The 21,020-nt window shown below is 44.6% G+C and overlaps 1 protein-coding gene across 12 annotated transcripts in view; it reads right to left on the bottom strand.

Annotated features, from left to right (window-relative positions):
• Positions 1 to 21,020, bottom strand: part of DEPDC5 (DEP domain containing 5, GATOR1 subcomplex subunit) — a 122,876-nt gene that overhangs the window by 4,770 nt on the left and 97,086 nt on the right. For 8 of the 12 annotated variants that reach the window (XM_055322368.1, XM_055322373.1, XM_055322374.1 and 5 more), the window contains 7 exons: positions 19,580 to 19,734; positions 16,860 to 16,937; positions 16,216 to 16,348; positions 15,067 to 15,175; positions 13,194 to 13,418; positions 7,970 to 8,139; positions 789 to 960 (listed from right to left, as the gene is read on the bottom strand). In XM_055322368.1, the coding sequence (XP_055178343.1) occupies positions 789 to 960; positions 7,970 to 8,139; positions 13,194 to 13,418; positions 15,067 to 15,175; positions 16,216 to 16,348; positions 16,860 to 16,937; positions 19,580 to 19,734 (1,042 nt within the window). The other 4 variants (XM_055322376.1, XM_055322375.1, XM_055322377.1 and 1 more) reach the window with 4 other exon arrangements.

A 21,020-nucleotide genomic window follows, 5' to 3' on the forward strand; every position in this document is an offset into this window, starting at 1 on the left:
TCTAACTTTCTGTTTTTAGAAAGGTCATTTGTGAGCTGAGAACTGTATCAGAGGAGCTATTTAATTGCTCATCCCAATGAGCAATTAATCGGTGATAAAAAGTTCCATGCTGTGTGAAGTAAGACTTGTCCTTTGATCCGTCCCACACCTGCCCTCAGAGATCTGCTGGACTAGGGTGGAGCAGCAGGGGTCCCATCAGACTGACAGCCCTGTCCCAGGGGAAGGGCTGTCCTCTGAGGCCCCTCCTGCTCTGTCTTCCTTGAGATGCAGGACTCAAGCCACATGCAGTGTTCCAGGTGCTGACACACTACAGCTTGCACAATAGGACGCTGTATCCTGTTTTGCTTTCAGTGTCTCCCTTTTTTAGCCTGTTTAGGTGAAACAGCAGATTCAAGCCTCCCATAAGGTTGAAATTCGCACAGTTAGGCTGGAGCACAGAAAGGAGAGTGTGGGGAGAATACCAGTAATGCTCGTGATTTACAGTACATCACACCCTCTCCCACCCACCATCTGTTCCAGGCCTCACAAGGGTCTTCATAAGTTGCCAAGGCAGCTTTAAACTTTAACGTGCTCTCATTTGAGGAATAAGGAATTTAAGACATTAAGTGACTTGTCTAAGGTTACCCGGCCACTAAGTGAAGCAGCAGCCTGGAACCCAGATCCTTTCGCCCCCTTGTCCAAAGGCTCCCTCTGTGCACTAGCCTGTGTGGATTCAAAACCTAGAGAGGTGGCCTTGGGGGAAGGGTCTTACTCATGGAGACAGAAAGTCCAGAGGGGGTGTCTCTTACTATCAAACAGGTGCTCACTGCCCTCCTTGAGCAGGCAGCTGGTGTTGAGTGGGATGAAGAGCTGGGCTCGAAGTGGATCGCCATACAGGTAACTGGGCAGCGCAAAGGGACCCTCCAGAACAGGGACCAATAAAAAGCCACAGGAAGTGGCTTTGCGATGCCAACCCTGGACCTGGTAGGAAGCACAGAAACAGTGTCATCTCTAAGTGAATTAAGACAAGAGAAAATACTTCCCAAGGAGTGAAGTGACCACTGTGGCGGCATATGTATTGATTGGCATGTTCATTTATTCATGTTCACTGGCTCCAAACCGGTTCTGGGCAGGAAATAGCACAGTTTAACCTTCTCTGACAAATAAGAAAAACTGTGAGTTAAGCACACAGCTCCTCCTCATAGCCTAAGCTTCTGCAACTTCAGTGTTTCTTCTGGAAGGAAGCGACTGGAGAGAGCTATTTCTTGCCTCCATTTTAAATAGCCTTCTCATTCTATAGGATGTTGGAGGAAGGTCACAGGATATAAGTTAAGTCCTTCCAAATTTGTCCTTTATCAAAAATGTACTAAGCCCAAAGTATCAAATAGGAAAACAATCCACTCAGTCTGGCTGAAAGGGACATGATGCAGGGTGCAAAATGAGCGTGGTGGCCTCTGGCCAAAGGCGATAAGCCTTGACCTGGTGTAATGAGAGCCACTCTCTGACAAACTCCCAAAAGCTGTCCGTCTGAAGACTCGGAACAAAAGTTAACTGGGGCAGCAAGGCAAAACTCCCCATCAGTACCATTTTCTTAGGGAACAGTAGCAATTTTCTATGTCTATACTTTTTTTTATGTCTATACTTTTTGAACCATAAAACTACATACAAATAATATAGTTTTAAAAAAAACAAAAATTAATTTATGTGGCCCTAGCACACAGATGAGATTTGTGTCAAATGTTATTTCAAAAAATATATAGTTTAAGCCATAACTTTACTTGAACAAATATAATTATGTTAAAAATTGAAAGGGATCACTCTTAGATTTTTTTTCTTCAGAAACACTCATAATAACAATACATCAACAACAAAAACCATGGTCTCTAACCAAATAATTTTTCTTTCTTTTTTTTTTAAAGAATTTATTTATTTATTCATAAGAGACATGGGGAGAGAGAGAGAGAGGCAGAGACACAGGCAGAGGGAGAAGCAGGGTCCATGCAGGGAGCCTGATGTGGGACTCAATCCCTGTACTCCAGGATCACAACCTGAGCTAAAGGCAGATGCTCAACTGCTGAGCCACCTCCCTCTTTTTTTTTTTTTTAAGATTTTTTTTAAAGGTTTTATTTATTTATTCATGAGAGACAGAGAGAGAGAGAGAGAGAGAGAGAGAGGGAGAGAGAGAGAAAGAGAGAGGGAGAGACACAGGCAGAGGGAGAAGCAGGCTCTATGCAGGGAACCTGACACGGGACTCGATCCCGGGTCTCTAGGATCAGGCCCTGGGCTGAAGGCAGTGCTAAACCTCTGAGCCACTCAGGCTGCCCCTAAAGATTTTATTTTTAAGTAATCTCTACCTCCAGCACAGGACCCAAACTCACAACCTTGAGATCAAGAGTTGTATGCTCTACTGACTGAGCCTGCCACGTGTCCCTGATCAAAATAATTTCTAAGTCTCTTTTTATTTTATGTAATATTTTAAAATACATATTTTAACATATAAATATGTACTGCAATATTGTAAATACTACATATTATTAAAATTACATAATAAAATGTGACTTATAACAAATTTGGACACTACCTTAAGATAATCTACACTAGAGATTTCTAAAAACTTTTTTTTTTTTTTGAGATTTCTAAAAACTTAACAAAATACCATCAACCCTTGAACACTGGGGGTTAGGGTCACCAAAACTCTGTGCAGTCAAAAATCTGAATGTAACTTTCAACTCCCCAAAAACTTAACCAATAACAGCCTACCATTGGGTAGAAGCCTTATCAATAAGATAAATAGCTGATTAACATATATTTTGTATATTATGGGTATTACATAGTATATGCTTATAATATAATAAGCTAGAGAAAAGAAAACATTAAGAAAATGATAAGGAAAAGAAAATATATTTACAGTACTGTATTTACCAAAAAAAAAAAAAAATCTGCATGTAAATGGATCCATGCAGTTCAAACCCATGTTGTTCAAAGGTCAAAGCTGTAATGATAAAGGGATTAGCAGCTTTCAGTGGGTTTTACATGAATTGGTGTGAAAAGTATATTTTGAAAAGATAGTTGCTATATTCCCCCGAATAGATACTCTTCCTCCTGCCAAACTGTGACTATATGTGTGTGTCTCTGAATGTTATGGTTGGGTTGCTTGAGATAGAATTATCTGGTAGGGCTTCCAAGGAGAAGGCTTAGCCTACTGGGTCAGAGGGTTAGTTCTGCCTGGAGAGTGGTCACGCCAGTGTCCTCTGCAAGCTAAGCTGGACACATGGCTGGCTGTCTTTTTCTTCTTTGTTTTTTAAAAGTAGGCTCTATGTCCAGCATGGACCCCAATGCAGGGCTTGAACTCAATGACCATGAGATCCAGACCTGAGCTGAGATCAAGAGTCAGCCACTTAACTGAGCCACCCAGGCATCCTGCTGGGCATCTTTTTTGATTTGGGTCTTAAGAATGTTCCAGTGTTCTGGGATAGGGGTCCTTAGAGGCACTAATGCCATATAGAGGAAGACTGGGGCTGGGCAGAGACCCAGACACAACTCTTCCCCCCGATATCATGTCTTGTGGGACAAAACTAGGCCTCTGAGCTGTGGATAGAAAAACAATACATTGCCAGGTGATGCTGTGCTCATTTTCCTTGGTCATCTCCTAGCTTTCTGTAAAGTCTTTCTGAACCCTCTGGCTGCTGTCGGCTCTGCAATGAGATGCTCGCACCAGTGTGGGAGGAGGGCAGGACTTCATTAAAGCCATAGAAAAACATTCTTCTGGATTGAACGGGTGAGTGTATAAAAGCAGTGGAGGACTGCAAAGACAGTTAAAGAGGGCACCTGGAAGATCCTGACTGCTTGGCTCAGAAGTGTTTGTTCTACAGACTTTGGGACTGTGGATGGGGTGGCTGGGCTGGCTTCTCAGTGTAAGCAGTGAATGACCTGATTAGACAGCCTGGCAAGGCAGACTAGGAGGAGGAAAGACCAGCATAAGGCCAATTAAAGCTATGGCACTCATGACATCTGGGCTGGTTCTTTGTTGTAGAGGCTGTCCTATGTGATGTACCGTAGGATGACGCACAGCATCCCTGGTGTCTACCCACTAGATTCCAGTGGCATCTTCTACTATTTGTGCCAGATAAAATTATTTCCACATATTACCAAATGCTCCCATGGGGGCAAAATCACACACTCCCTCTACCCCTGTTGAGAATTAGGGTTAAAAGCAGTGATGTTCACTGATAGGGGACTGGTTAAGTAAATAATGGTACAAATAGCAGAATATTGTGTAGCCCTTAAAAACGATGAAGCGAAACAAAAAGAAAAACACACCAATGAGGCAGACTTATTTATGCTGATTCTGAGGATATATAAGTAATAGGACAAAACAGAACGCAAATACAGCTGACCCTTGAACAACATAGATTTGAAACGCGGGAATCCATATACATGTGTTTTGTTTTTTTTTTTAATAAACAGAGTACTATAAATGCATTCTCTCTCTCTCTCTCTCTCTTTTTTTTCCCTCATTAAGCTTTTGTTTTAATGGGTCTCAAAATTTTGTGACAGATTTTTGGTCAAGTTGTTTCCATTAAAAAGTACTGATTTTGGGGCAGCCCTGGTGGCTCAGCGGTTTAGCGCCGCCTTCAGCCCAGGGCCTGATCCTGGAGTCCTGGGATTAAGTCCTGCATTGGGCTCCCTGCATGGAGCCTGCTTCTCCCTCTGCCTGTGTTCTCTGCGCCTTTCTCTCTTTCTCTCTCTCTCTCTCTCTCTCTGTGTCTCTCATAAATAAATAAAATCTTTAAAAAAATAGTAGTAATGTTAAAAACTAGTAACTTATAACTGCCACACACACACACACACACACACACACACAACAAATGGTCCACAAAACATTCTCCTTTCCTTCTAAAGGTTTAACGGATGCATTGTTATCATTAACCAGTCTTTTATTATTAAACTTAAATGGCCAATTGACACAAACAGTTCTGAGACCGTTCTTCCACCACTGATTAAGACTGGGGTGGCAGGTATTGGGGATAATATTCATTTAGCCTTCTGAGCTTTCTGGGCAGACTTGGTGACTTTGCCAGCTCCAGCTGCCTTCTTGTCCACTGCTTTGATGACACCCACAGCAACCGTCTGTCTCATGTCACGAACAGCAAAACAGCCTAGAGGAGGATAGTCAGAGAAGCTCTCAACACACATAGATTTGCCAGGAACCATATCAACAACGGCAGCATCCCCAGATTTCAAGAACTTGGGACTATCTTCCAGCTTTTTTCCAGAACAACGATCTATCTTCTCCTTCAGTTCAGCAAACTTGCAAGCAATGTGAGCTGTGTGACAATCCAGCACAGGTGCATATCCAGCACTGATTTGGCCTGGAGGTTCAGGATAACTACTCGAGCTGTGAAGCCAGCTGCTTCCATTGGTGGGTCATTTTTGCTGTCACCAGCCACACTGCCACAATGAACATCTTTGACAGATACTTTCTTGACATTGAAACCCACATTGTCCCCAGGAAGAGCCTCACTCAAAGCTTCATGGTGCATTTCAACAGACTTTACTTCAGTTGTAACATTGACTGGAGCAAAGGTGACCACCATGCCAGGCTTAAGAACACCAGTCTCCACTTGACCACTGGGACAAATAAATTTGTCATGTCCTGAAGAGGCAGACGCAAGGGCTTATCAGTTGGACGAGTTGGTGGCAGAATGCAATCCAGAGCTTCAAGCAGTGTGGTTCCACGGGCATTCCCATATTTACGGGTGACTTTCCATCTCTTGAACCAAGGCATGTTAGCACTTGGCTCCAGCATGTTGTCACCATTCCAACCAGAAATAAACACAAATGCTACTGTGTTGGGGTTGTAACCAATTTTCTTAATGTAGGTGTTGACTTCCTTAACAATTTCCTCGTATCTCTTCTGGCTGTAGGGTGGTTCAATGGAATCCATTTTGTTAATACCAACAATTAGTTGTTTTACACCCAATGTGTAAGCTGGAAGGGTATGCTCACAGGTCTGCCCATTCTTGGAGATACCTCCTTCAAATTCACCAACACCAACAGCAACAATCAGGACAGCACAGTCAGCCTGAGATGTGCTTGTAATCATGTTTTTGATAAAGTCTCTGTGTCCTGGGGCATCAATGGTGCCACATAATACTTGCTGGCCTCGAATTTCCACAGGGAGATATCAATGGTGATACCATGTTCACATTCAGCTTTCAGTTTATTCAAGACCCAGGCATACTTGAAGGATCCTTTTCCCATCTCAGCAGCCTCCTTCTCAAATTTTTTGATAGTTTTTTTGTCGATCCCACCACATTTGTATATCAGATGGTCAGTAGTGGTAGACGTGCCCAAATCTACGTGTCCAATGACGATGATGTTGATGTGAGTCTTTTCCTTTCCCATATTGGTTTAGGGTTAGCAGTGGTTTTCACAACACCTGTGTTCTGGCAACAAACCCGTTGTGAAAAAGGGCATTGGCTCTTCTGTATAATTTCCTTAATAACATTTTTTTCTCTCTAGCTCACTTTATTGTAAGAACACAGTATATAATACATAGAGCATACAAAATACATGTTAATTGACTGTTTATCAGTCAGCCTTATCATTAAGGCTTCAGGTTAAGTTTTTGGGAAGTCAAAGGCTATACTTGGGGACCAGTCACTAGGGTGGCTCAGTGGTTGAGCATCTCCCTTTGGCTCAGAGCTTGATCCTGGAGTCCTGGGATTGAGTCCCACATCAGGCCCCCCAAAGGAAGCCTGCTTCTCCCTCTGCCTGTGTCTCTGCTTCTCTCTCTGTGTCTTTCATGAATAAATAAATAAAATCTTAAAAAAAAATAAAAAAGCTATACTTGGAGTTTTGATTGCACAGAGTCTGCATCCCTAACCCCTCTGTTGTTTGTTAACTACGTATTCCAAGCTACCATAACTGTTAAAAAAAAAAGTAACAAAGCTTTATATATGCATACAATCTCTCTGCAAGTACACTCAACAAAGTGGTAGGGTGGTTGCTTTTATTTATTAATTGATTAAAAAAATGTTTTTAAGGTAATCTCTATACCCAGTGTGGGGCTCAAACCCATGACCCTCTGATCAAGAGTTACATGTTCTACTGACTGAGCCAGCCAGGTGCTCTAGGAGGTTGCTTATATCTTTCGTATGTATTTTTCAATTTTTTATTTAAATTCTAGTTAGTTAACATATAGTGTAATACTGGCTTCAGGAGGAGAATTTAGTGATTCATCACTTACATATAATACCCAGTGCTCAACACAAGTGCCCTCCTGAATATACCCATCACCCATTTAGCCCAACCCCACCTACCTTCAGGTGGTTTTTTTTTTTTTTAAAGATTTTATTTATTCATTCATGAGAGAGAGAGAGAGAGAGAGAGAGAGAGAGAGGCAGAGACACAGGCAGAGGGAGAAGCAAGCTCCATGTGGGGAGCCCGATGAGGGACTCGATCCTGGGTCTCCAGGATCACGTCCTGGGCCGAAGGCAGGCGCTAAACCACTGAGCCACCCAGGGATCTCCAAGGTGGTTGTTTTTAGATGGAGGTCCCAGGAACAGGGTATGGTTGGGAGAGGGACTTACTTTTCACTAGAGACCAGTGATTTTCAACTCGGGGCAATACTCCTCCTCCCTGGGGACATGTAGCAATATCTGGAGACATTTTTGGTTGTCACAAGGCAGGTGTGCTACTGGCCTTTAGGGTAGAGGCCACTGATGTTGCCCAACATCCTACAATGCACAGGACAGTGCCCCCAGAACACAGAATTATCTGTCCCTAGATGTCAAGAGTACCAAGGTTGAGAAACCCTAATCTATCCCCTTTTTCAACTGTTTGAATTTTTTTTACTGTGTTTAAATTTTTCTACAAGGCTATTCCAAATAGTTGAGGTGAAAGGTAATCGGAGTGTGACATGCTCTACCAAGCATCCACTGTGAGGTGAGCCAAGGCCCCAACCACAACATGAGGAGGCTCTTACCATCTCGAAGAGGACCGCAGCAGTCACAGCCATCCAGTGGAGCTTGATCTCAAAAGCTGCATTCAGGGAGAAATTGCCATGATAATAACAGCTGCACCACTCCAGCCGGTCTGTGCGGTTGTTCACGTCCACATCCAGGGTCACAGTCCTCTGCTCTGGGACAGTGGCAGCTATGTCAGCACGATGGAGAGGCCCCAGGAGAGAGAGGGAAAAGAAGGAGTGGGATGAAGTGGAAGAACAAACAACTAGGCAAACAGATATAAAATTGCAGAATTACCTACTGGAAAATCACAGATCCTAGAAGCTTCATGAAAATATCTAGTCTGGGGGTCAGCCAACTTTTCCTATAAAGGGCCAGATAATAGGTTGGGTTTTAAAGGCTAATGTGGTCTCTGTTTCAGTTACTCAACCCTGCCACTGTAGTGCACAAGCAGCCGGAGATATTATGTAAATAATATAGGCTGGGCAGTGTTCCAGTATAACTTTATTTACAAAAACAGAAGGATTTTTAGGGCAGTAAAACTATTCTGTATGATACTATAATGGTGGATACACGTCATTATACATATGTCGAAACCAAAAATGTACAACACCAAGAGTGAACTCCTAGGGACTGGGGTGATGGCTTGTGAATGTAGGTTCATCGATGGTAACAAATGGCCCACTCTGGTGCAGGGCATGGATGGTAGGGGAGGTGGCGTGTGTATTTGGGCAAGGAGTATGTGAAAACTCTATGTAGTTTCCACTCAATTTTGCTGTAAATCTAAAAGTGCTTTAAAGATAAGGTTTATTATAAAAGAAACAGATGGTGGTCCAGATTTGGCTGGTTAAGCCATAGTTTGCCTCCCTCTAATCTGATCCAACTCCTTAATTTACAGATGAGGAAACAGCAGCCCTTGGAGGAAAAATGCCTTGACCAAAATCAGAGTTGGAACCTCAGCCAAGTTGAACCCCAGATCTTCCCCCTCCAGTGACCCACAAAGGGACACCATAGGACAGACAGCCCAGACCACAGTGAGGAGGAAGTCTTGCTTTTCTGGTTTCAACCCAGGAAGACAGTAATTCTATAATTTTTCTCAAGAAATGAAACCTCATAATGAAGCTCAACACCCTCATCCATCAACTATGTGTGGCTCAGATTCCAGGTTGGTATCAAACTACTAGCTCATCCTATCTGGATCTCCTGCTCAGAAATCCTACTCAACCCAAGACAGGGATGTTTTAAGGACAAGTCAATCAGGTTCCTGACCAGACTAAAGGCCTGAAACAGGCTCAGAGGTAATGGAAAGATCAGGTTCCACTCTGCCTAACTGGGCAGAGCCAGATGTAGGATTCCTCAAACTATTATCAGCTCCTCATTCTCCCCTACCCCCATGAATCCAAAGGTATCTCTTTATCTGAAGCTGTCAGCTTACATCTGGGTTTTACAGGTAGAAGCCCTGAATGGCTTTGATCACTGACAAGGATGAAATGGCTCTTGAGTCAGCAATTTTAGTGAATTTCTGTTAGACGGCAGGGAGCTACAGCCAGGACGCTGAATGGCACCTGGGTGGACTGATATTCAGCTGCTGGGTATATAGCTTATCATTCTCTCAAAACCAGAACATGCAAAAATGGGAAACGTTCTTTTTCTGGAGCTGGAAGATCTAAGTTCTGCCATTTAGCCACGTGCCCCTGAGAACACTGCTTCAGCTCTCATTTCCGTTCCTTGTGTGCAAACCGAGAGGGTGCCTGCCCAGCTGCTTCATGGATGAGGGGTGAGGACCAAGTAAAACATGGTTGCCAGGAGGTCCCAGACTCCCCCTCTCACCTTCTCCTTTAGCCACCCCAGTTAAAACTCCCGTCATTCCTTCTTCCCCATTTAAGCTACAATTTCACCAATGTTCAATCTGAGGCCTATCCATGACTCCCACAGATACTACTTAGCTGTCTGTGACACTTTGGGCTAAAGGAGACGGTGGCACCAATGCTAAAAGTCTCATCAAAATTAGTTTCTGTCTCTGCCTGGCGTTCCTGATTAACGGCCTTTGTATAGCCCCGGTCAAAGAAAGCAAGCTTAATTCTTGGTCTTGGACAGTGTATTCCTCCCCGGGGGAAAAGCCCAGGTCACAAAAGAAAGGACACTTGAACATCAGCAGTGATCTTGCACATCTCTTCTCTCCCATCTGTCATATTCAGTTCACAACAGGCTGTCTGAGGAAGCGTCCTTTTCAGCCAAATGGTGAGAGGCTCAAGATAACACTGGCTTTCACTACTTCAGGGGTGAGATTTGAGAGTATGGGCACAGTCAGTAGGCTAACAATGTTGAAAAGGGTGTAAGGCCCCAGCTGAGCTGCAGCTTTCAATAAGTTCTCCGAATCACTCCTTAGTTGCCTAAGAACAGATTTAATCCACTTGGGACAGTGAGATACAGTGAGTCCCGGTAAAAAGAGAGAAACTCAGAGGAGCAGCAGGCTGAGTGTCCTTCATCCAGGTCACAGCGAGGGGCCTCACAGTGTGCTGGGAAGGGGATCAGTGCTGCTGAAGGAGAGAGACTGCAGTCTCCGGTAGGGTACCAGAGATCACTGTTAGCAACTGGAGCTCCCTGACAATGGAAAGAGTAGTCATAGGGATGAGTGCCCTGTTGGTGGGAGTTTTCAAGGAGCAGCTGGCACCCTACTTATTAGGAGTGGGATGGAAAATGTTCATGCATCAAGGTTTGGACCAAGGTGCTTGGCAGCCTCTGAACCTGAGATCCAAGTGGGGTTATCAAGAAAAGGCTGAGAAGTAACAGTGGGTGTGTGAGTGGGCTTAAAGATGTGGTGCTGTGGGTCTCATATGTCCCTGTAGCTTCACAGCTCTGTGATCCAGGATGACATCAATGGAGAAGTAGGAGCCACCATGGGCCAGGGCAGACAGGACTGTGTTGCACCATCAGGAATATTAAAACAGCTTCTGGCTGAGAAAAACTAACTCCTAATTGAGAATCAGGAATGTTTAAAAAGAGACATGTCGAAACAAACAAAAACGGGGGGGAGATCATAAATGACACATAGGCCTTCTTCTCCCTATAAATCATGTTAATTTTTTTCTGAGGCAAAAAAAACAAACAAACAAAAAAAAAAAACCAACAACAACAACAACAACAACACTGAGGACAGCCCGATTCAAAGATAACTCATTTTTCTCACTTAAGTAAATGACACAGCACAAGTCTACACTCTAATCTGAAAAACAAAACAAAACTGGGAAGAAGTAGCTCATATCCTAACACAGAAGTCTGGGTCTGAGGGATGTTGCTGGATAGAATTAGCAGTGATAATGCCCTGTTGGGTTTACAAGGATAAGAAACCTACTTCCTGTGGGAGGGGTGATGGGAAAAGAAGCAGATGAGTGAAATTGCACTACAATTGTGGGAGCCAACTGGAAAGCTAATAAGAGGATATCTTCAAGAAAATACTCAGACAAGTAAGATTCTGTCTGGTTTGAGAATCAATGTTGACCCCCTAATGTCCATGTGCAGACCCCAAGTGAAGAACACCTGCTTAATAAACTACCTGCTGAAGACATAAATCCTCTCTTCTCCCTTACTCTCCCTGTTTTAGACAGATGACTTATTTTTCCACATGCTGCTCCTCTTTAAGTGCAATTTTCTGAAGTAATTAAGAATCAAAGCTAAATTGAGGGGATCCCTGGGTGGCTCAGTGGTTTGGCACCTGCCTTTGGCCCAGGGCGTGATCCTGGAGTCCCAGGATTGAATCCCACATCAGGCTCCCTGCATGGAGCCTGCATGGAGCCTGCTTCTCCCTCTGCCTATGTCTCTGCCCCTCTCTCTTTCTCTCTCTCTCTCTCTCTCTCTGTGTGTGTCTCTCATGAATAAATAAAGAAAATCTTAAAAAAAAAAAAGCTAAATTGAAACAATATGAATCTCCCCTTGGGCTTTGAATTACGGCAGCCAGGAAAGGGTTTTACCAGCCTGTGGAAGGAGGAGACTTTGGAAATGAGAATGTGCATACAGAAATTGTCAAGATAGCCTCCAGAACCAGGATGATGACACAAGGGGGACAGTGCCTAAGCATTTTCCAGAAGCAGTAACTTGAGCCCAGGAGTAAGTGGGGACACTGGGCACTGGGTGTTGGTGGGGGGTGGTGTGCAACTGGTAACTAGCAGGTAGGGAAGTAGGTGGCCTCTTGGTTTCCAAAGGACTTCAAGGAAGTACAGAGTTAGAAATGCAACACAAGGAAGAGGGTAAGTCATGACTACCTGGGGGAAAGAGGAGCCACTCTCTTCACAATATTGTCTTCTCCATGCCCCCCTCAGTTCTCACACACAGTGCTAGAGCATGCTGGGGTGAGGGTATAAGGCGAGGTCAAAGCCACATCTGGATCCAAGTGAATCTGAGGATCTGGAAACTGTGATGACTATTAACATTCCCATTCTACTAGCTAGAATTCCAATTAGCTGGGCGTTTCCAAGCAAACTAAGGAAAAGTAGAATTTCCCCAGACTTTGGTCTATGTTACATTTCCTTCCTTCCTTCTAGAGGGTTTTTAGGATCTCTCCAACCTGCCATTAAGATAAATCTCATGACACCTTGCCTAGAGCATGCACTGTCTAAAGACAGTTTACATCCCAACCCATCAGTCCAGTCCTTGAGAGTAGAGGTCCCATTTCCTATCAGAGGTCACCACCATTCAGTAAGTGGGTGTTCACCCCCATCTTGGAGCTGTAGGAATCAAGGTAAGGAGGGAAGACTCCCAGTTTACAACCCTCAATGTGGTAAGCACATTTGCAGAGGGCAGAGGTAAGATTCATGCTCAATATCAGAGTTTGAAATGGATAACCTAACCTCTGAGACTCCTTCCTTTTCTGAGATCCTAGGACACTAAGGTCCTGGGAAGGCTTCAGGCAGGCACTTAGCCAGCAGTGAGCACCAGCTCACCTCCCCTGGAGTCTGGATTCTTCTTGGGAAAAGTGGCCACATTGTCTATTCTCTCCTATTTGTGCAGGTTTAGCACTGGGCCTTATTTGAGAGCTGATGACCATTGTTTATTGGTTGGGACAAAATGAGTTATTGTCCACTTAGTGGGAGCTAGCACAGGAGCCCACCATACAGACCGAGTACCAGTATGACAGCCTCAGGAGCTCCAATCCTGGCCCACATGGCACTGTTCCCTTGGCTGACTGCCACTCTCCCTCGGCCCCCCACCAATGCATCCCCAGCCCCATCTGGGTCAAGCATCTACCTAAAAGTGCAGCTGCCTGGCTCCGCCCTCCAAAGCTGCGGCTGAAGGAGCTGTGCCTGCTGGCATAGGAGGCTGGCCGGCTGGGCAGCCAGGGCAAGAGGAAAGCAGGGATCTCGGAGTGCAACAGCTCTTCGGCCACAAAGGCCACCTCAAACCACTTGCGCTGGAAGCTGGCGAAGTCCTCCCCCGCTGTCGTGTGCCAGGTGGTGGGCTGCTGCATGGCCACTGGGAAAAGCCAAGAGGAGAGAAAGTGCCCTCAGTACAAACACTTATTTTCTTACTGATGCAAGGCTGCACCTTGAAAATGCTATGCTAAGTGAAAGAAGTCATACACAAAAGACCACATGATACATGATGCCACTTAAATGAAATGTCCAGAATTGGCCAATCCTTAGAGACAGAAGGCAGATCGGTGGTGGTCAGGGGCAGTGGGGAGGAGGAATTTGGCAGTGACTGTTAATGGGCACCAGAGTTCCTTTCAGGGTGATGAAAACGATTTGGACCCTGAACAGAGGTGGTGGTGTTTGCACAACACCAGGAACGTACTAAATGCCAGTGAAGTGTTCACATTAGAATAGTTCATTTTATGTTACATGAACTATCCTTCAATTAAACAAGATTTTTTTATCCTCAGTTTCATACCTCTAATTTTGGAGCTGATAATAGTAACCAGGTTTTTTTTTTTCCTATTTGAAGGTAAAATAGGTATCTATTAGTCCAAGTGAGAATTTAAGGGGAGAGGCAGCAACAGACACACTATGGCTACCAGAAAAAGTCTGCTCGGATCCACTTCTACATATTCTTGGATAAAGGAGCATAGCAAGGGACCACTAGCTGCTTCATCCGATATATGTATGATTCCCGAAACCCAGAGGCTGAGAAGCCATTTGTCTGCAGGATGGGTGTCACTTCCAGCCAAGGTCCCTGTGGGTTCTGAGTGGACTGGAGATACAGGTCTGAATCCTGGGTGAGTCCAGCACTGTGAGCCAGCTCTGACCTTGCTGGATATTGGTCTCCTCTTGGGAACTGTGCTTTCTCATTAAAAGAAAAAGAAAGTTAAAATGTATCTCAGAAAACTTGCTAGGATTTGATAGCCTTTCTGGGTTAAGAAATGGAGCCTAGAGCTCCTGGGTGGCTCAGTTGGTTGAATGTCTGTCTGCCTTTGGCTCAAGTCACGATGCGGGAGTCCCAGGGATCAAGCCTAACATCGGGCTTTGTGCTCAGCAGGAAGCCTTGCTCCCCCTCTCCCTTGCCGTTCCCCCAGCTTTTGCTTTCTCCTCTCTCTCCCAAATAAAGAATAAGAAAAGGAGAGGAAAGGAGAGGAGAGGAGAGGAGAGGAGAGGAGAGGAGAGGAGAGGAGAGGAGAGGAGAGGAGAGGAGAGGAAAGGAAAGGAAAGGAAAGGAAAGGAAAGGAAAGGAAAGGAAAGGAAAGGAAAGGAAAGGAAAGGAATAAAAGACAGAAAGGACAAAGAAATGGAGCCTAGCAAGTAAAAAGTGCTGTAAGTTACAGATCACAGCCTGTTAGCTTATACTCAGAGCCACCTGCACTGGATGGGGGTGGGGGAGGAGCACTATAATTAAAAATAGCAACTAAAAAATGGCCCATGGGAATTTCCTCACACCAGATCCCTTGGCCTCTTTTAGGCTTATCTTCCATCCACACTGTTCTGACCAAGAACATACCATAGCTTTAAGAAATACTCGTCACTCCAGTTATGCTTAAATTAAGTACAAATGCTCAGGAAGTTGACAGATCTGTCTACTTAGAATACAAAGTCACCCCAGGAACTCAAGAAGAACCATCATTTGAAAAAGCAAGCCACCATGAAAAACCCTTGCCCCTGTGGGTAACAGCATTCGCTTCATCTCTGACCTCGGTCAGGTTCTTTGTCCATGACTATCTTGTAGAAATAGAAGCCATAGATGAAGGTCCGCCAGACTTCACCAGATGCGTGTGTGATGAGTTGCTCTTCCAGCATTTTCTAGAAGGAGAGACATTGAAACTCTGAAATTCCTGTGGAGGGACATCTTAGAGGTGCAGTCCTTAGTTCACTAGAGTCAAGGAAGTGATGGGAACATTGAGAAGACCCCATCAGTCATGATGACTGCTCTACAATGTTATTCCTGATGTAAATTATATTACACAATGTAAATGCATATTACAGGGTCATCAATTATTTCAAACATATGGCAAAGTATAAAGAATATCCAGGTATACCACTATGCAACTTCAACAAACTTAATGTTTTGCTATACTGACTTCAGATCTTTTTATTTAAAAAAAAAAAAAAGTATCCTGTGGACTCTTCCATGCCCCATTCCTCTTCCTCTCTCACCAGAAATAAATGGTTAGTGTGATATTATTCTCATGCATGTTTTTAAAATTTTATTATACACACACATACTGATAAATAGGAAGTATTTTTGTGAGATTTTAAATTTTAAATAAAGGGTGTAATACAATTATCATTTTGTACACTGGATTTTCAGTGAACATCATGCTTTGAACATTTGTCCATACTGATATGTGTACCTCCAGCTCATTCATTTTAATTGCCGTAAAAGCATTCCATTGTGTGAACAAGGAAATCTGATTCACAGGGAGATGGGAGTATAAGTAATAGGGCAAAGCCACGCAAAACTGTCTACTGAGACCCTCAAAGAGAGAACAGAGGATCCCATGCTTATCCAAATTAGTTACTGGTTTTACATTTCAGGGATGACAAACCAGCTGTCAGCAAATGGTACTGATTTCCAGTGGGGGTCTCTGGACCGGATGGTGTAAACCACATCAATCAACTTGATCTTTCCTATTCTTCTCTCCAGTTTAATTCCAGTTCTGAACAGTGTCACTAAATTCAGCAAGTGTTTGCTAAGTGCCGACCATGTGCCAAACAGTATGATGATATGGAAATGGGATAATAAGAGTAGCCTAGCCCTCAAGGAGCCCAGTCAAGGTGGGAGACAAATGCAATGAGATAAGCAGAATTGTCCTTCCATTGTGCTAAGCATGTGGTCTCACCTGCATGATATCGATAGCCATCGCCTGGGTCTGGACACCCTCCACGTTATTCACCAGCCAGTGCACCACCTCCGCACTGATGAAGCAGCATGGTGAGAGGCCCTTCTGTTCTGAGAGCAGCTGGACTCCTGTCCTGAATGCAATGTGGCGGGCAGGGAGCAGGGTAAGTGTGCAGAGTGGCAACAAGCAGAAAGAGAACATGAAAAAGAAGGGACTCCCACTAAAGCATTTAATCTCTGAAGTAAGGCTCTGCATGGTACAATTTCTCTACCCTATTTCTAAACCCACAGAAACCTGCAAGACAGAACAAAGGAAGGTGTTATAGGGGGAAAAGGAGAAGAGGAAGGAAGGAAGAAAGATCTGACACTTAAGAGAATTACCTATAGTTGTTGAGCATACTAGATAATTTACGTAATTATTTCATTTGATCCTTACATCAAACCTATGACTTAGCCACAAGTATTCCATTTTACAAACAAGGTAACAGAAGCTCAGAGAGGGCAAGTAACTTATACAGGGTCTCACAGTTGGTGAACAATACAGCCAGGTATGAATCCACCAAATCATACTACTTGAGCATCCCTGTGACTCAGGGCTATGAGATCCTCCCACCCTTGTACTCCCACTCATGACAAACCACTTACGAGGGGTGCTTCATGGCTTCCAGGATCTCTGTCAAGGTGGAGGATGAGGTTAAAGAGCTTGCTGCCAGCTGCTGAGAGCTGTAAACAGAGTGTTCAGTCAGCAAAGCAAGGGGGGACACGCACGATCAAGAGCATGAACCTTAGGAACTACCATTTTTAGTTCTTACACAGCTAGAGGCCAAGGATGACACTGATACTGAACGTGTTCAAGCAAATGCTAGACAGCTACATCCTACGGATATCTAACGCGGGGTTTCCTACTTCCAAAGTATACACATTAAGATAAAAAAAAAAAAAGAATCAAAGTGATTTTGTATCCAAACTTGGACACATCTTAATAAGCATCTCCCCTTCTAATAACGCCTCAACCACTTTATATAAGTATCTCTGCTTTTACTAACATTTCAACAACTTCCAAGAGATCTCTCTGGACTGCTCTGGTGTTATCCGCAAGGCCTTCCCCACCATTTAACCTCACCAGAAAAATGCTAGGTAATCTGAGTAAAACCCCAGAGACAGAATTCCAGTATCATCACTTACCAGCTGGGGGATGATACTGTTTCTATCCTTCGGGGTTGTTGTGATAAATGTGTATAAAATACCAAGAGAAGGGCTGATACCCACAAAGTCCCAAATGGTAAACAGTACTGAACATAATAATATCAACCTTTTGAAACTCAGAGAAGGGGATCCCTGGGTGGCTCAGCGGTTTAGTGCCTCCCTTTGGCCCAGAGCATGATCCTGGAGTCTCGGGATCGAGTCCCGCATCGGGCTCCTGGCATGGAGCCTGCTTCTCCCTCCTCCTGTGTCTCTGCCTCTCTCTCTCTCTCATAAATAAATAAACAAACAAATAAATAAATAAATCTTAAAAAAAAAGAAAGAAAGAAAGAAAGAAAGAAAGAAAGAAAAAGAAACTCAGAGAAGCTAAAGTAACAGGTGATGGTTAAAGACCTTAGAAGTGTCAGGATCTGGATTTGAATCTAGGTGTGCCTGTTTCCAGAGCCCAGACCTTTCTAACACCTATTGCCTGAGTTCTTCTTCAGTGGTCTGACAATATCTTTAAACATGTGTAATACTCAGCAGCTGAGCCCAGATCACTAGGCATGGGATACTCACAGTCACCCAATACACTAAATCTGGGGCTTTATTCTAGAAGTTCCTCAAGGCCATAAAACCTCTCTCTTTCCTCAGTTTCAGCCTCCTCTTCTTATTTGGAGGGTCCAGGACTCAGTGGAGCATTTCAGAATCTCAGGTTTAAAAAAGCCTGTGAAAACCTCCCACAAAGTGAACTTCCTTCTAATGCTTGAGTCCCTGCTACAAGAGTCTGGACAAGAGGCTGTCTCGTCTGTGTAAACATCTTTGATGGCAGAGAACTTAGCTCCTCTATGCAGCCCATTTCCCTGAGGCAGTTCTTTATCACAAAACGGGACCTGTTCTTTGTAATTTTCGTCATTGGTCCTGATTTGTGTCATTTTTGGTTTTCTCATCTCCAGCCTAAGAATCCTAAGTTCCCCTTTTCTTCCAAAAGCAGAACACTACCTGCTGCTCAATGAGGAAGCAGAGAAATGCACTCCCTTCCTGTGTACTTGGCAGCTCCTCCAAACTCCTCCATGTGCAGAGCTGAAAAATCAGCTGGGCTGGATAGGGATATAGGTCTGGGGGGACAGAAGAGTCTAGAGAAGTCTAAGCAGCTTGCTGCCTCTGAAGTGATCATCATCCCTACTGGCCAGGGTGAGTGAGGTGCACTGCACCAGATGCAGGAAAACTGGTACAGACCAAGTGACAGGGCGCTGAGTGACCGCTGACAGGGGCCTGCCAGGTGAGCTGTCGCAGGGGCCCTTCTGCTCTCAGATGAAGGACGCCAAAGTCAAATCTGAGACCATTTAACCAAGGACTTCCCAAGTCAGTAGTACAGTGAGGCAACCAGAACAAAGTAGGCACCGTATTATAAGGCTAACATAGCTGGGAAGGAAATCAAAAAGAAGTTTTTCAGATTTGACAAATTACATTAAGAGCTGGGGCTCTGGGGCACCTGGGTGGCTCAGTCAGTTAAGCGTCTGCCTTCAGCTCAGGTCATGATCCCGGGGTCCTGGGGTCATGCCCCATGTTTCGTAGGGCTCCCTGTTCAGCACGGAGTCTGCTTCTTCCTCTTCCTCTGCTTTTCCCCTTTGCTTGTGCTCTCTCATTCATTTTCTCTCACAAATGAATAAATAAAATCTTAAAAGAAAAAAAAAAAAAAACAACCTGGGGCTCTTTCTCAAGTAATTGAGGTCCAAGCAGATTCTTTTCCCTCTGGATACTTAAGAATAGGAAAAGAACAGTCATATTCGAGCACAACCAGCAACTTATCTGCTTTTCATTTCCTCAAGTGGCAGATATTGACTGCCTGCAATGATGTACCAGGCATCACGCCAGGTGCCATAATGAACAGGACAGACTGGGTCCAGGCCCCCTTCCCATAGCCCACTCCTGTACGATGCCTGACACTTTTCTGTGTCTCTGTGGGTACCTTTTAGCTGTTTGGTAAGGAAGGCACGGCATAGATCCTTAGCCCCCATTAAACAGGTGCTGGTAAGACCTGACTGGCCTGGGCTTCTAGGCAGAACTCATGGCTGAGTCAGAACTTGGGCCCAGGACTCTGGACTCCCCAGGCTCCATAGCCTTTGAGGCCAGACCATCCCCACTGCCAGAAGTATGAGTTTGGGCATTCTGAATCTCACCTGCTATCACTGGAGTTTGCAGAGGGGAAGCTCTGTTCCCCTGAGTTCTGGGAGTTCCCAAAGGCCTGGCTGTTGCCTCTGTCCACAGACTGGCCTGTGCTTACCCCTAAACTGGTGCTGTCTAACACCGGGGTGGCCGTCTGGTCCACAGACACCTGTAGAAAATTTGAAAATGAACAAAGCAACAAAATTCTTTAAGGCTATTTACATATGTGGTCCTTCCCATACTTCTTTCCTTCCCAGTCCCCAGTGGTCCCTGGTAGAAGAGCTAAAGGAGTCCAGCCCAGTCTCGTGCAGAGTGCCTTCCATCAGAGCAATGGGAATTCCTGAACCCCACACCAAGGCTGACAGGAATCCATCGTTCACAGTGAATCCCCAGAACCAAAGAAATGGCTCCAGCCCCTGACTCAACCACAGATATACACTAAAGAAGAATCTCCACTGAAACGGTAAGGAAGTCAGAAGCAATCCTGATATACACTACCACAGTGTATATCACAGATATACACCAAAGAAGAATCTCCACTGAAACAGTAAGGAAGTCAGAAGCATGAGACTGAGAAATGGGAGAGAGAGAACACAATTAGAGACAAATGGATGAATATCCCAGCTAGTGCCCTCCCTTACCATGGTTCACCCTTTTCCATCCCAATCCTGCTTTCCCGTGTCTGTCAGAAGGACAATGAACCTTCTAAGCGCCCAGGCTCAATCTCAGGGGCATCTAATAGCTCCCTTCCTTCTCCAGCTTTACCTCTAAAGAGAGGCCTAGTCCTGTGACCTTGTCCCTGCTGACTCACATGTATCTCTAAGTCATGCCTGTTCTACCAGGGGAAGGTTCTAACAGTCTCCTAATCAACTTCCTCAACTGTAGTAGCCTCTCCCCTGGAGACCCCACCTGCCAGCCACCTCCATTTTCTTCCTCCTAAAAGACAGTTCTTTTTTTTTTTTTTTTTTTCTAAAAGACAGTTCTAATCCCATCACTCCGTGACTCTGAAATCTTTCAGGTCTCCCCATGAGCTACCAAACTCACAGGGCCCTGTGGATCCAGCACAAACAGCCCTGACCTGTGATGGCCCTGCATGGCTTGCTACTCATCCACATACATATTTCTAGCCAAATCAAACCCCGTGTGTTTAATCCTGTGTGTTCTGCTGACCTGAGGTGCCCTTCCCTACAAGCACAGGCTAAAAACCTATCAGTCTTGATGGCCATTTCAAATGCTGCTCCCTCAGTAAAATGTTTTCTGACTCACTCCACTCCAGATCCCAAAGAAGAACCATCTCTCTCTCTCTCTCTCTCTCTCTCTCTCTCTCTCTCTCTCTCCTCCTCTCCTTTGGATCTCTATAACCCTCTTCTGGCAGCTGCCAAATTCTGCTTCATGTAATGGTTTTATATTGGTCTCATTCCTTTTAAACAAACATCTTTGAGCATGGGAGTATGA

Source organism: Nyctereutes procyonoides, unplaced genomic scaffold (assembly GCF_905146905.1).
Source record: "Nyctereutes procyonoides isolate TBG_1078 unplaced genomic scaffold, NYPRO_anot_genome, whole genome shotgun sequence".
NCBI lineage: Eukaryota > Metazoa > Chordata > Mammalia > Carnivora > Canidae > Nyctereutes > Nyctereutes procyonoides.